The sequence below is a fragment of the Nipponia nippon genome, unplaced genomic scaffold, assembly GCF_047370975.1.
Source record: "Nipponia nippon isolate SJK-2023a ecotype South Korea unplaced genomic scaffold, ASM4737097v1 scaffold_1, whole genome shotgun sequence".
NCBI classification, from domain to species: Eukaryota; Metazoa; Chordata; class Aves; order Pelecaniformes; family Threskiornithidae; genus Nipponia; species Nipponia nippon.
Genome location: NW_028262290.1, coordinates 129064290 through 129079684, shown reverse-complemented (window position 1 = coordinate 129079684; position 15395 = coordinate 129064290). Strand labels below are relative to the sequence as shown.

The 15395-nt window shown below is 38.1% G+C and overlaps 1 protein-coding gene across 1 annotated transcript in view; it reads left to right on the top strand.

The window, feature by feature from the left end:
• Positions 1-15395, top strand: part of CHN2 (chimerin 2) — a 165131-nt gene that overhangs the window by 65142 nt on the left and 84594 nt on the right. The window contains exons 2-3 of the mRNA XM_087772315.1: positions 2054-2092; positions 9423-9478. Coding sequence (XP_087628441.1) covers positions 2054-2092; positions 9423-9478 — 95 coding nt within the window. The remainder of the gene's footprint in view (positions 1-2053; positions 2093-9422; positions 9479-15395) is intronic.

The following is a 15395-nucleotide window of genomic DNA, read 5'->3' as shown; positions in this document are numbered from 1 at the left end:
AAGGTTCTGTCCGCTCTTTCCTGGGCTGACAGATTCATAACCATGACAAATCTAACGTAATCATCGGGAGTTTTGTTTTATGACTATCTCCTGGATGATTGTTCTTCACCTAGGCTGCAGTGTTTCCACACCATCAGTCTGTCTCAAGCTAATGAAGCACTTTATGGCCACTTGTAGATCAGCTTTCACTGTTCAGTTTACCATGCTCTTTCTAATTAATTTGGAAGACTAAAGCAACAACTGATACTCGTTGGTTTTTCGTTGTTTCTCCCACTATTATTTCCTTTTCTGAAGTCACAAGTATAGATAATCAGATATTTGCATTATCTCAATGTTTCTCCTATTGGAAAAATATGTTAAGTGAACAAACAAATTCAGAAATTCTCTTGCAGTAGTGCAGAAGTATGACAGGAATTTAATATACAATATTATGGTGTTACGGTAAACTATATGTGGAGCAACAGATGTATAGGAAAAAAAAGAGTACTATATTACCATTATAATGTGAGAGGAGAAAAAAATTAGTCAGCTCTTGCATGAATAAATTTCACTGGTCTCATGAATAGCTTCATATAATTTAAAATAACCCTTCTGTATAATGAACTTGCAAGCTAATTACTCTTGGATTGCCACAGCATGGTATAACTCCGTCAGTCTGGGAGCGTTTTAAATTTTGCCAAAGTTGTGAAGTGGATACAGTTGAAACTGGAATTGAATGGGTTTCCCCGATGAATGTATCTGCAAATTGTTGCAGGGTATTATTCCAGGCAGTAACTGTGATTGTTGCTAGATTTATCCTTTTTTGAAACAACAGAGTTAAAAGTGGCAGATGGTAGTTAATGATTAACGTTCCTAGTAAACAAACTTTTGCAGGGATATAGTTAAAGTGGTTGTGTGTATATAAATAGACAGGGAGCATGCGCTATGCAACTATAATTGAATTTCATTAGCATAACTTAAGTAGACGTTTAGTAAATACCAAACACCTTCATTAACTTGCACAGTATTAGGAGGTTAATGACATACCCCCTGTAAATGACTCTTCAAAGTGTTTGGCAGCATGGCAGTTTAGAGCCAAACTAGTACCAGGTACCCCACCCTTTGTGGCTGGTAACTTATTTAACTCCTACCGCTCAAGCTTGGCCTCTGCCGGGATTTCTGGAGGTTGAAGCAACAGCCTTTCTTGCAGAGGGCTGGAAACCTCCCTGTGGAGCAGGACCGTACACTTGCTGTGCCCTCCAGTCGCACCAGTCTGCCTCCCAGCCCGGAGAGCCTTTTGCTCTTAAAACAGGGGTTTTTTTTTTAGCTCAGGCTCTACAAACTTATACTTTTAAACACAGAAGCTCTGCTCCCCCTGCCAAAAATTTACCCAGCAGCATTGTATAACTCTTGCACTAAGAGAAGATACCAGCTCTTCAGTCGATAAGGGCAATAATTGTCTGTTTCCAGTTGCAGATTTTGCAGTCTTTCCTTTTTCTAACTTTTTATTATTATTTTTGCTGATGCAGTTTATGGAAAATATGCCAATTACATATTCTAGTGGGTTCAAGAAGCGTAATTGAATCTTGTCATTGGAACTGTCGGGTCTGTGCATCAGAGTCCAGCCTGAGCTGTGCATCTTTTTAGCTAAGGCGTGTATTATTCATTGCTGCTCATTCTAAAATCTTAATAGTGCGGTTAGAAGCCTGATTGAAAACCAGGAGTGATTTGTCTGTTTATCATGCCAAGTGAAGTAAATAAAGAATGTAGTTACCAGTCTAGTTAATTATTTTAAAAATACTGGTGAGTCGGGAAACTATATGCAAATCGGTAAGAAATTAATTCCTCTTACATTTGAATAATTTGGAAAAAGCACATTGGTTCTACGCGTAGTTGAAATTTATATTCTTCTCGCACCTACGAAACTGTACTGTAAATGAACTAGCATCTCTCTTGGGAAAGAAATGTGAATTTTGCTGACAAGCTGAGGTCTCTCAGCAGAAAAATGCATGCTGACAGTTTGACCCAGTGGCCAGTTGACTGATTTCTTTCTCTCTTTTTACTTCTATTTTAGATGCTGAAGAATACCAGCCTCCAATATGGAAATCATACTGTGAGTACACCAGAAATTTGAATAATCTTAGTACCTTACCAGGGTGTCACTGTTAGGTCTTTGTTTAGAAAAAAGACAGAAAATTAGTAGATGCTTGTAGAAATTACTGTATGGGACAGCAGTGAAACTGGAACTTTTCTGGTTCTCCGTGGAGCAAGTGCAGCAGGGTTACGAGTGCCAGACTCTCTGCGTTGCCAGTGTGCAAATCCTGGGTTTCATGGTTTCTCTGCTGAGATTTTCAGGAAGGATTCCAGAAGTAGAGGTTAATACTTCATGTATTTACTAAAGGTCAGGCTTGAGTATACTTGTCTTTTTATATGGGTCACCAAATCCCTTTAAGATAATAATATTTTTGTCCTTAGCAATAGAAGCTGATTTTTGAAGTGGTGGTTTAGAAGTTGGAGACACCATTATCAGTTCTTTGAACCTTCCTGTCTGCCTTTAGAAAAATCATTTACATAGAGAGCAGTGCAGAAGTGCATATTTTATGCTCTTTTTGCTTTGTTCCAAATGTATTTTCTAATAAAGTAGCACAGATCTAAGACAAAATATTGGCTTTTAAAACCCTTATTAAAGATGGCCTTTAAATTTGATCTTTTTATTTTAAACCCTTACTAGAACTTTAATGAAACTGTAGCTTTAGGTGCAGAAGGTTTTTTTTTTTTTTGCTGTGTTCAGATGCAGAACTATCCTAAACAAAAGCCGTCTCTTTTATTGTGGCAACTTCAAATTCAGTACAGTGCCATTACCAAAATGGAACTACAAAAAGACAAGCATCACAACAGTTACATGCATGTACATGTATAATGTTAAAGACTGGAATAAACTTGTTGACTTCACTTATATGCACGTTAAACTACCTTGTGACTTCAAAGACATCACCTCTGTGTTACCCGAGAATGTCATTCTGCCTCAGAATGGACTGGGATTTTTTCAACCAAAATTTGAGTATGCCGTTAAATTACGAAAATTGCTTCTCAGAACACTGTTTTCTGGAGACTTTGTTGTTGTTGTTGTTGCAGCACTTTGAATGTATAAGAAAAATCTCCTTAAAAGTCAGCAAGAGTGTATTGATTTGAGTTGGACCATTCCAGAGTATTTTGCTGGGTACTTGGAAAGAAGCAGACACTTGAGCAGGTTTTTTTAGAAGAGAAACCTGGCTTACTCAAAATCAATGGAAAAGCTCCCGTTGACTCTGACGAGACCAGGATTTGAAATGACAGATGTTTCCTTTTTTGCAGGAAGTTTTCATTAAAAAGTCAGGGAATAAGTACATGCCTTTACTTACCTTCTCTTAGTTGCCCCAGTAGTGCAGCAGACAGATCACTGCATGCAGTGAAAAAGTCTGGTTACTTTTGCCTGATAGCTTACACATAGTCCAAGGAAACTTTTTTTTAAAAATAAAAAAAAAACCAACAGAATGAACTAATAGAATATGAATATATAATTTCCTATTCAGATAGATGTAGGATGCCAATATTGTGGTAATGACAAAGTCATGGCCTCAGCGTCTGAACCCCATGCATGAATGACCTTGGAAAAAGTTACACAGCTCCAAAACGCAGAAAATAGTTTAAGGTTACAGAGATTTACTGCTGAGACTGCTTAGCCACAGACATGCGTTTTTCATTGCAATGTTAGCTAATGTATGCTTCTTTACTCTGCTAGAAAAATCCCAATCTGGTAAATTAATTCTAGAGGGTCTGTCCAACGATAGCATTAGTCTATGATGCAATCTACTGTCCTGTCTCATCACAGTTTTAACTTAGTGTATGTATTTCACTCTTAGCAGTTTGTGTTTACTGGCTATTTAACAATTATTGTCAGTGTATTTTAGCTAGTAACCTTTAAAATTTGCTAACGTACTGCTAAGATACTTCGCATACAGTTTTGATTTCTTTTTTTAAGTCCTGGATAAATTTAAGTGCACTCTGTTGCCTTTTATTGACATCATGATCAAGGCTTCAATCATTCTAGCTTCTCAGCAAAGGCAGATTTTCCTGTTTATGCAGGCAGAGTATTCAGATAAACAGTATTGCACATATCCATGGGCAAATACCAGTCAAAGTGGAACAGCTTTCAGCATCTAAGCCTTACTCTTTGGCATAATGTACAAGGTTGTTTCAGCTGTATTTGGAAAAGATGGACACTTCTAATGCAGAAGATCCTCACTCACTTATGAAGAATTGTTAGAAGGTACATAGATTTCACAGATTAAAAGGTTTTTCAGACTTTTCCTGATAGCCCTAGGACACAGAGAATAAAAAGAAATGGCAAGAATAATTTTGTACTACCAGGAAGGGACTTGGGGAAAAAATCTGGAAAGTTACTAGCAGCCAGCAGTCTCTCGGCAGTGGATTTGATTGCATTTATACCTGAGTAACAGATTAGCAAATAAATATCCAGTAACAGATTTCTTTTTGTAGTCTGCTGTATGTTAGGAATATTATATGAAATGGTATTTTGCCTTTTACCATCACTGAGGTAGGAAAGAAAGGAAGATACGAATCACAGACATGGGTTGGCAGGGACTTCTGGGGTGAGCTGGTCCGGTTTCCCACTCGAAGCACAACTATTGTCTGCTCTAGAGCAGAACAGCCATGGCTTTATCTAGCCAAGTCCTGAAAACCTTCAGGGATGGAGCCTCTGCCACCTTTGTGGGTAACCTGCTGCAGTGCTGCACTGCCCTCTTAGAGCAGAACCAACGATCTTACCTGCTTCATGTGACGAGTAGGCAGTTTGTTTGACTGCTGAAACAGCGTAGTCATTTTTGACTTCCAGCTACAGCACGCACGTGTTTCAGTTTTGAAGAGATGTAAAACCACTCTTTTTCTCCTTTTACCGCTGTTGAGATTGGCATGTGCTAAGCAGGTCTAATGTCAATGCCATTTCAATGTTTGTTTGCATTATTTAAGATCGGTACGCTGGTGTGAAGCGCTGTGGCAAGGCGCAGAGCATCAGCTGATGCCATGCTTCAGCTCTTCACAAGGTTTCCCTGCTTTCTGCCCTTCATCAAATAATAAGTACAGTGTCTGAGACTCAGTTCTGCTAGAAATTAAGGCTTTATTTCAGCCAGGCACTTAAGGTTCCTAATTAAACATGTGAGTAAACCCACAGAAACAGGACAGCTCATATTGTTCAAGCTCAGCACATGGATAAATGCCTGACTGAGATGAGGCTGAGGAGGTAAAACTAAGGAACTCTGTGAAACATTCTCAGAGAGAAGGCAGTATGTTTCTTTGCTGCTTTATAAAAGCAATGATAGGAATTTTTCCTCTCTGCTGGAGTGTCACTGAACACTGGTCATAAGTGAGTTAAAGGAGAAAGCTTGAGTTCCTGACACACTGCAGAATGAAAAGAGTATGAAGAAATTGGTGACAGTCCTTCTTCCCTGGCAGAAAAGGAATAAGTGTTGATTTTTGCATGTCATCCCTTTGTTTCTTAGATCAGATTTCAGAATTAGATGGTTCTTTCTAAAACATATTGTAGAATTTCCCTTATTCATCCCATGAGCCAAGACTCGTCCTCTAGCAGGAACAAAAGAGAGATATATATTCTAACTAGTTACTTTACATCTCAAAGAAATGTTCCCCTAGAAATTCAATAATAAATTAAACTTTTGTTAACTTTATAAGTTCCCAGGTGATTATGATACTATGAATGCTGGCCAACTGTCTGAATTATGAAACTGATAAAGATGTTCAAGGGCCAATTAAAAGCTACTGCATTTTTCTGTTGCAGTACTGCATTTTGGTCTACTATTTAGTGTGTATTTTTACTGTGCATTTCATTTGCATCTGATGCTGAACAAAAAGCTACTCCCAGTCTGATGCTGTTCTCTAAGCAGTAATAATACATTTTCTTTTTGCATGCAGTTGACTTTTTATAAGGTTAATTTTCTCAGGGCTAAAATAATAATGCACCGTTATGTTCAAGTGTCATCTTTTTTATGATCACAGTGGATTTGTCTCTAACCTGCCTGTCGGTTCTAAATGCTGGAATAGGCTGGGTCAGATGTCAGTCACTGCTTACCACTGTATTAAATAATTGTGGTTTTCTATTATTTCAGTCAACCATATCCTTATACATTGGATTCTGTTTTAAGATTTTCTGAGGTGGAGGGAGGAAAATGAGGCAGAAAGGCAAGGCTTGTTTGTCATTCGAGCAAGTAAGTGAGGGTCATGTGCTTTCTGAACTTCTGACCATCCCCTGGACTCTGCTGGGGTCTCAGCAATGTCAGTCAGAGTGTGAGTGCCCAGCACTTTGGAAAAAGTATATAATGAAATTGGGCAGAGCTGCAGGATGTTCAGCACTTCTGAAAATGAGGTCACTTAATGAGGTGTCTGCGCTCATTGGAACTTAGCTGTAGGGCACATTTTTCTCAAGTCACCTTAGCCATAATATTGCACTTCTATTCATAGCCCATTAGCAGGCTTTCATATAGCAATCATTTGAAGCAGAAACAGGAGAGAACCTTTCTAGAGAAGAACACATCTTTTGGGATCACACTTGCTTTGCTCCTTAGTACCTTAGTCTGTGAGCTAGTGCCTTTTCCTAGTTTTTCACTTAACTGCACTTCCACCCTTGCCTTGCTGTGTGTCTGAGTATCCTTGGCAGCTGTATGCCTCTCTGTCTCTTCCCTGTTGTTTGCCTCCCATTGAACCACTTGGCGTCCCTTACCATGATGCCACTGGTAGTTCTCAGTCCTTTCTTTCTTTTCCCAATGTCTTCTCTCCCTCCATCTAATGATTCTGCATCTCTCTCCAGTAGTTCCACTGGATTGTCTTTCTGTCAGTTTAATGTCTTTCAATTTAAAGCTAATATGGCCAAATCTGAATTCTTTATCTTTCCCAGGAAACCATTTCCCATTCATGATGTTTTCTGTGATTACCACCATTCATGATCTCAGTCATGCTTGTTACTTGGGGCCAATTTCTCATCCTGCACATTTAAGCATTTAAGGCAGCATATAATTATTTTATTATTTATTATTATTATTATTATTTAATTATTTGTATAGTAATAATCTTACTACATTTTCCTCTGATGTATTTCTAAATCAGATATCTTTCTCAGTTCAGATTATTGTGCAGATTAATTACCCATGCCTCGCTGAGAATGACAGCAACCTTTTACAGTCTATTCAAAATACAGTTGTTAAGATGATTTGTCTTCCTTGCATTCATCATGAATCCCTGCACTGATTCATCCCACTGCATCCTATCAGCATCCATTTTTTTGTGTTTGCTTTCAAGTCTTTCATATATCTGCCCTCTCCTGTTAGTCATTACTTCCTTTGTTTTGTGAAATGCTGACTCTTCTCCCCACCCTTGCTTCTGCAGTGCTATCAGCCTCAGAGATCCTTTTGGTCATTTCAGAGAGCTCTTTGCTTTTCTCAGTTCTTAAAAATGCAGCACATCACAAGATAGGCTTCCTGGATGAGCTTCAGACCAACTTGTTTTGCACCACAGCTGTCAAGGTTATCTTAGAAACAGCTCCACTGGCTTAATTTGCTAAGTCAGTTAAGATTTAACAGGTTTGATTATTGAAAAATAGGATTTTTATCAAGTATGATTTTTCAATTAAAATGGAAAAGAATCAATTGGGGAAATAGATCTTTAGCTTGAAATGGGAAGCAATCACATTCTTGCAATATTTTGAATACTTAGAGTTCCTTCTCTCTACTGGAAATGTATGGGGGAAGAAAAAAGTTACTATTTTCCTCTTGGATATGTTTAGTATTAAACATCAGTAACTTGCTGAATCAGTGGTTATGCTGATTTCAGACATCCAGAAGTGGACTCTAAAATCATTATATTGGGCTCCGGAATAATCAGAGTTTTAAAAAACAGTCTGTGATTTTTGAAGCAAAATTTTCATGCTTTGCTTGGCAATTTTTTTGGATACACAAGCCATTTGATCACAAAAGAGTAAAAGGAAGGCTTTGAATCTTAGTCACACAGTTGCAAGAGGTAAGAAAGACCACAAGTTATCATGAAACTTGTGCAAAAGTAGTGGGAGATCTGGCAGTGCTGAATGATGCAGGTTAAATCCAAAGCCTTAGTACAAATTCAGAGCTGGATCACATCCATATGCATTAAAACTGATAGGGAATATAAGAAATCATGAACTCTCTGTGCCCCTCTGAGGAACCAGGAATGAAGGTTGGGTTGGGAAAAGGAGAGGTTATGTTTTTTTCCACTTTGACATTAGCAGAGAACAGAAGCCCCCAAAGCTTTCACATCCCCTGTGTGACAAACTTGGGTGCAAGCCGAGGACTTCCCCACTTCTCAGATTTCATGGCTCCTAACCCCATTTAAAGAGAAGGTGCAGAAGGTGGGAGAAGGTGCTGAATAGTAGCACCTACCATTTCAATTCACTTTTTGCAACAGGGCTTCTGTGTTTGTCAAACCTACAGGCATTTATATTCCTCCCATAATCTACCACCTTTCGGGGCATAATTCCGAGCTTCACAAGCATTATGAAGAGCCCTGTCCTAGAAACTCGGCCTTTTAAAGAAATTCATAGACACGACATGATCTTTCCAAATACAAGAAGGTCAGCATACAGAAGGCCATTCTCGAGGGAGGCAATCCAAACCTCTGGGATTTTTACTGGAGTTATGGAGAGACAGTCTGTCTGCACTGGAATTGATTACTGTCATTGCATGTCAGCTTCTTCTCACGACTCTGGAGTGGAAAGGAAGGAGAGGATCTCATTAAATACATGCGGTGAAGAGGCCGGGGGCCAGGGTTCAGCAACTACCCCTAGCCTCAGGTCTCTCTCCTCCAGCCTTCAGAAGATTCGCAAAATTGATCCAGGGCCATTTGAATCGGGCGTAATTGCTCTGAAAGGAATGTTTGCTTGCTCGTCAGTAATTGCCAGCAAATCTTGAAATAAATTATGAGATTGTGGTGAACCCTTTTGAACGTGCTGAACTTTTTCTTGGCCTATCCAAAAAACCACTGGTGTTGGTGGTAAGCAATCTGTGCTTGAGTTGTTAGAGCATGGTATATGCAAAAGTGAGATTTTATCCTGAGATACACCTAATAAATCTTTCTAGCTAGTCTTCCCTGGTATAGAAATGTAATAACAAGTACAAAATGAGATAATACTTCTAAAAGTTAAAACAATGATCACTTCAGTTAGTTTGCAGGTCAGCAGCTGATTTTCATATAAATGACTTAGATACACTGAAATACCTCCGTTTGCTGTCTTTTTTTTTACATTTGCATTTTTCTCTGCAGCCTCTGGCTAAAAAGACTCATCTGAATAAAAGTTTGTGCATGTAGCCGTCTTCTAACGATCTGTACATTTTTGTGTTTGACAGTGTATCAATTGCAACAAGAGGCACCGCGTCCCAAGAGAATCATCTGTCCTCGGGAGGTCAGTTCTGCTTTTGCTCTACCTTGTTAAATCTGATGAATTGTCAGCAGCATATGATTACCAAAAAATCTTTTGTACAGTCTGTGGGTAGCATTCACTTTAATTTTTCTAAGACATTATTTTATATAATAATTTTTCTTAAGGTTGATTATTAAAGCAGATTAATATTTGCTAATTAGGCATGGAGGCCTCATTCTACTACTAGAAGCCCCTTCATTAGACAAATGCTCATTAATCATTGCTTAGTGTGCTTTTCTGTATACTAGCTAAAATTTTGTGTTTCCTTGTCAAAATGAAGGTGTATTTTCTTCCTGCATTTGTGTATTAATATCTGCGTGATATGTGTCAACATGATACATGTAGCTCCAGTTTGTTGAATGCATTCTGCCAAGGATTATGTTCAAGTTAAAGTACTGAAGTGATAGCCAGAGAGCTTGGTTCTGTCACAGAAACTTTAAAGATTATAGGATATTTAGAAATCTGTAGGGCTGCAGGTTTGGCTGAGTCATCTTGTCTCCCTGTTCTCTTTTTCTGTATTTCTCCATTTCTACATAGTTAAATATGTCAGTTCCTCAACCTGCATGGCATAATAGTAATGGAAAACATATGTAGATATCTCTGCTCAATCAATAAAACCGTGATAGCTTTATCTTCTATAATGTCAGGGACAAATTTTGTGCAAATAGTCATGTAATACCAGTAATAGAAATACTAAATGCATGAAGTGATTGCCCGAGGTATAAAAGATGATGTGAAAGAAGATAGAAACTGCGGTTCATCGGCATGATATATAGCTCTACTCTCAAACATCATCTGAGCTCTGACCTGCTTCCCACACTGTGTACCCATTGAAGTAGAGCCCTAGCACAGCGTCCGTCAAATATTAACAGATACAGTCTCAAAACAATTTTGCGTGGGGCAGGAGGTTTTGTACCAAGGCACCAAGGCCCAGGGTCGTGAAGACGATCCATTGCAAAGCCAGGAATTGCATCCAGTTTTCCTGAGTCCACCCAGCGCCTTAGCTAAAAGCCATTGCATTTTTCTCTCAGGTGCCATCTACCAGTTGTTTCAGGGCAGGGAGAGCAGGGTCTTGGCCTCAGACTGGAAGTCTTCAAGCCCTGTCAGTTCGGGATGGTCCCAAGACATATACACGGGATGCTAAGAAGGGCAAGCAAAACACCAGGGTGGGTGAACCCTTGTGTCATCCTTTCTCCCTGTCAAAGACAAGGCTCAGGGAGAAGAAGTGTGCTGTAGCCCTGTGGGACTTCAGTGCACGTGTGCTGAAGGGTTTCAACAAGACCTTCCTCTCCAAAATTCTCACGCAAAACAAATGACAGGTAGGTCTCTGTGGCTGGTATTCTCTAAAGGAGAGGCCATTGAGGTTTTTACTAAATGAATATCACATAACAGGTATTAAACTAGTAGTGGTATAGTTGAAAATAGTTGAGGTATACAATTTATTTACTTCCAGTGAGGCCTTAGAGGAGTTCCTCACTCTGTGTGAGATAATATTTATCTAATACTTTATTTATCTATTTTATACTGGAAGTACTTTGAGGAAGAACTTGTTTTGAGAAAATCTGATTCATAAGCATTGAATGCTTAGGAAACTCATGTTTGTGGGGATACAAGTGACTTAGTCTGCATAAATTTAATCCAAAATTTATTATGCTAACTCTAAAGCGTTTTTTAGCTTGCCTCCATGAATGAAAATTTGAATCAAGGTAAAATGTGCTTTTAAAGTGGAGTAGCAATTGTATTCTTGTTCTAGAAACAAGATTATCTACACAAGTAAGTGGAGTAAATGTGCAGCTGTGACCTCTTTACCAGTGTGCTGTATTGAACTTATTTCCTTAGACTCAAGAACATGTTCTGTACAACTGAAGTTATCCTTTGCTCCCTTTGCCTGATGTTTAAAGACCATGCATATTTAGTGCCTATTCAAGTCACTTCCAAAGATTTGCAGAAAGAAGCTAAGATTGTGTCATATTAACCAAATTAATATGTATTCGCAAAGCAATACATAACAAAATAGGTAAAAAATGTCTGATTCACATAATCTGGGTTTGGTTCTGACTGATGATCCATTTTTAGTGGCTGAAGAGAGTCCTATTTTGACTTGGTTTGATTGGTTTTTTTAAAATTTAGTTAAACAGCTGAAAATAGGAGACTTTATTCAGGGGTAGGTATATAAAGCAGTATAAATTCTCACAAATGTGATCTTTGGTTGACTTTTTGTTACTTGGATTTTGAATCTTTCTGTAGCTCAACTGTATGTGTTCACAACCTGATTGCTACAAACATAGATCTCTGACCCAAGAGCCAAAAACCACTACAACACTGATGTGCTTTATTTTTACATACAGTTGGGGAGGTGGGGGCGGGTGGGGTGTCCTGATACCTAGATTGCTCCTTGTGGTTCATATTATCAGTTTTATATGAAATAGAACTACATAATGGTTTTATAGAGCATCACAGATTATTTTAGAGAGAAATTTCAGGACTATGATGCTATGGCACCTATTAGCTTTTCCTTAGCACACGGACTGTAAGGTGGGTGTTTTGGGGTTGTTTTTCTTGATTCTGGTTTGACTTCAGTGTAATCTGATGATTGTATAGGCTTGCCTCGCTAAAGATGATGTCTTATTAATCCTGAATTTCTGTCAGTTACATAGAAAGCTCTCAGAATCTGATTTTGTGTTATGTATGTGAAAATACATTAATAGGCAAGATGATAGTTATTTAGTATGCAACATGATGCTCATCCAACATCTGGAGAGCAGGTGTCAGTAGGATGTGTGACTGACAGGGGAAAGATTTATCTCTCTGTGTGCATATCATAGGAACAGGACTTTGTTGAGGATGTTCTCTTGTATAATTTAGGATTTAAACTGCTTCAGACAAATGTAAAAATTGCAAATAATTTCAAATCCTTCATGCTTATGGGAAGATGTCTTTCATTCATAATTGCCAAATTCCGCACTGTTCGCAAGGAAATTGAAGCATCTGCTGCAAACAAAATCTGTAACACCAACAGATAAACTTGTGAAGGGTTGCAGTGGTTTTTTTTTGCTCTCACCACTTTGCATTTTCATCATTCCTCCATCTTTTCAATTGCCATCCTCCACATTCTCCGCATTCATTTGCTCTTCCATTACCTCTCTGTTACTCCATGGTCACAGGGGTTTTAGCCTCAGATCTTTGCAGTTCTGCCATCTGATTTGTGTAAATTTCTTGATTAACTATACTGTGGAGACAGAAATCACCTCTCCTGGTACACAAACCACCAGACTAAAAGCTGGGACGGTAAATAAAACATGAACATTTATATCTTTGTGTCTTTGAGCTTTGCTATCGTGATTTCCCTTTTCTTTTTTTTTTTTTGCCTGCATAAATATCTTGTCAGTGAAAGCAGGTCATTCCTGCAGTGGGAATCATATTGAATGAACTGTTAGGGCTTCAGGTATCTAACGGCTTTTAATTAATCACCACTGGCAGCAGGACTAGTGTGAATATCCTACCTTCCCAATAACATTGGATTTCTGCCAATATCCTCATTTGTAACCATATTCCTTCCAGCAATGTTTTAATGATTTATTTTTTAAATAGAAAAAGTTTCATTTAAAAGCGCCATTCAGGTGGAGGAGTAGCTTTTAAATATTGTGCAAGTGCGATGATAGGCACCAAAGAATCAGATTCGTTTTGTGAGGAAGTCATATTATAAAGCATCTTTTAGGGTTTATTCTACAGAAATGCTGATAAAAAATTACATTCTCAGAACATAATTTAAGTATTCAACTTCCTGGTTTTATTCAAAAGTAACATCTTAAAGAATTCTTAATTTTAAGAAATATTTCAGTAGTAGACTATTCAAAGTTAAATATCTTCTAAAGAAACAGAGGCTTTAAAAAAGTAAAAGAATTAAGGAAGGATGGTGACATTATTTGGGAATATTTTTGGTTAGGCAATAGGCTTGTAATAAATTTCCTTTGAAGAGGGAGTGAGTGTTACCCATGAGTTTTTGGATTACTTGTGTAGTTATACTCATACCTGTGAATGCTATTCCTGTTCTGTTCCAGGAAAGCCTGAATTGCTGACAGCAATTTTTGAGGCTGCTGAGTTTGTCTGCATTAGACCTTGCATATTCCTAACAGTGCCTTGGCCAAGCCAGTGTCAGCAACAGTAAGAAACTCGTCTAAATTTCCCTAGGGTAGACAAAGCCTTAGAGCCCTAACTTATATTATTATGTAGAAAAATGTCAGTTAATTGCCTTCCTCGTCGTTCTGAATTCCAAATAAGTTGTGTCAGAAGCAGTAGAAATTATTGTCTCTGCCTTTAAAGCATCAAAATTATGGTTTCATGATTAAAAGCAAATATGATTACAAAAGGGAGACTCTTCTCTGAAAAAAAAATCCCTTTTTCTTTTTGCTTAAGTGATTGTTAGAGACTAAAATAATGATGGCATATTCAGACTGTACCACTGAGAGTCTTTCACTCTAACCATCGGAGGGTCAGGAACTGTTTTGACCCTCTGGGTATCGATTACCCAGATTTATCAGAACAAGTGTGTAGATAGTGCCATTTCATAAAGCATAACTGTTGAAATGGTCACTAGTAGGTTTATAATGATATTGCCGTCTTGTACATTACTAGGAGAGAATATACAGGATCATTGCACATGTCCAAAACTGAACCACTGCAAATTATTCTGTACTCAGTTATCCTCAAAGTTTCTTCTGAAGCATAGGATTTAAACTAAAAACAATACAATTAGTAGAGTATCGTTTAAACAATAGCAATATTGAAAAGTGCTTTAAAAACGCTGGTTACTTTTGTCCGTCCTTCTTTCAGGTACGAAACTGTTTTATATTTGTACATAAGAAAAAGCTTGTGATTAGGTAAGCTTGAGCAAGGTTGTTAAAGTTAAACCTTAGTAAGATGTTTGCAGAGTATATCTGACTGGATAATAAGTATTTAATCATTGCAATAAGTCTTCCATGAATTCCCTTATTCTGCTCACTTAGTGACCATTACAAGCTGAATATTTCCTCTTCCCCTCTGCCCTCATCTTTCTAAGAACGATGTCTGTGCTGTGGTAAAGTACTAGAGAGCTGTAATAGGCATTGAAATTGGCCATAAAATTGGTGGTAAATAATGGGAGTAAGTGGGAATTTTCATGGCATTTGTTCAAATCACTCTACTGCAAAAAATCAGACACTACCATGAGAAGGTGTCTCTTACTGTCAGTCCTGAGAGGTTATCTAAGATAATTCAGAATACTATATTATCTTTCCCTTAGAAAGAAGCCTCAGAACACACACAGTGACACACCAAGAGACCCCATTAGCCAGCAATTAAGTGAAAATGAGCAAATTGTTCTGAAACCTATTTTCATTAATGAAAATGTTTGTACATGTAAGACTTAATGGAGCCTGTATCTTCAAATTCTTATAATATTGCTGCTGCTGTAATTGTGTTTTTATAATCCTGTCTTTATGATAGAAACAAAAAGAAACAAGGAAGACACAGCAGTAGTCTGTGGGTTGCAAATGAAGCTGAAGAGCAATTTTGACTAGACATTGACAAAAGGAGGAAAGTTCTTCAGCTGAAATCTGTAGCAAAAGTAGAAAGCATGGCTGCTCTGGATGGGGCTGAAAACAGTTGAAGGCCAGAAGGGTGTTTGGTTCAACTGGTGCAGAGGACTCGTGGAATGTCAAAATGTGTTGTATCTAGCACTCCTCTAAACTGGCCACATGCAGGTTTTCCTATTAGGTTTAAAATGTGGCTTTACACCCAATGTCATTTTTCTGTGGTATCTCCATAGCGAATTTTGTCCCACATGTGTGTGGCAACGCCTGTGATTTGCAGCAGTGGATGAAAGAAACAAGGGAGGCTGGAATATTGCTTGCCCAAAATT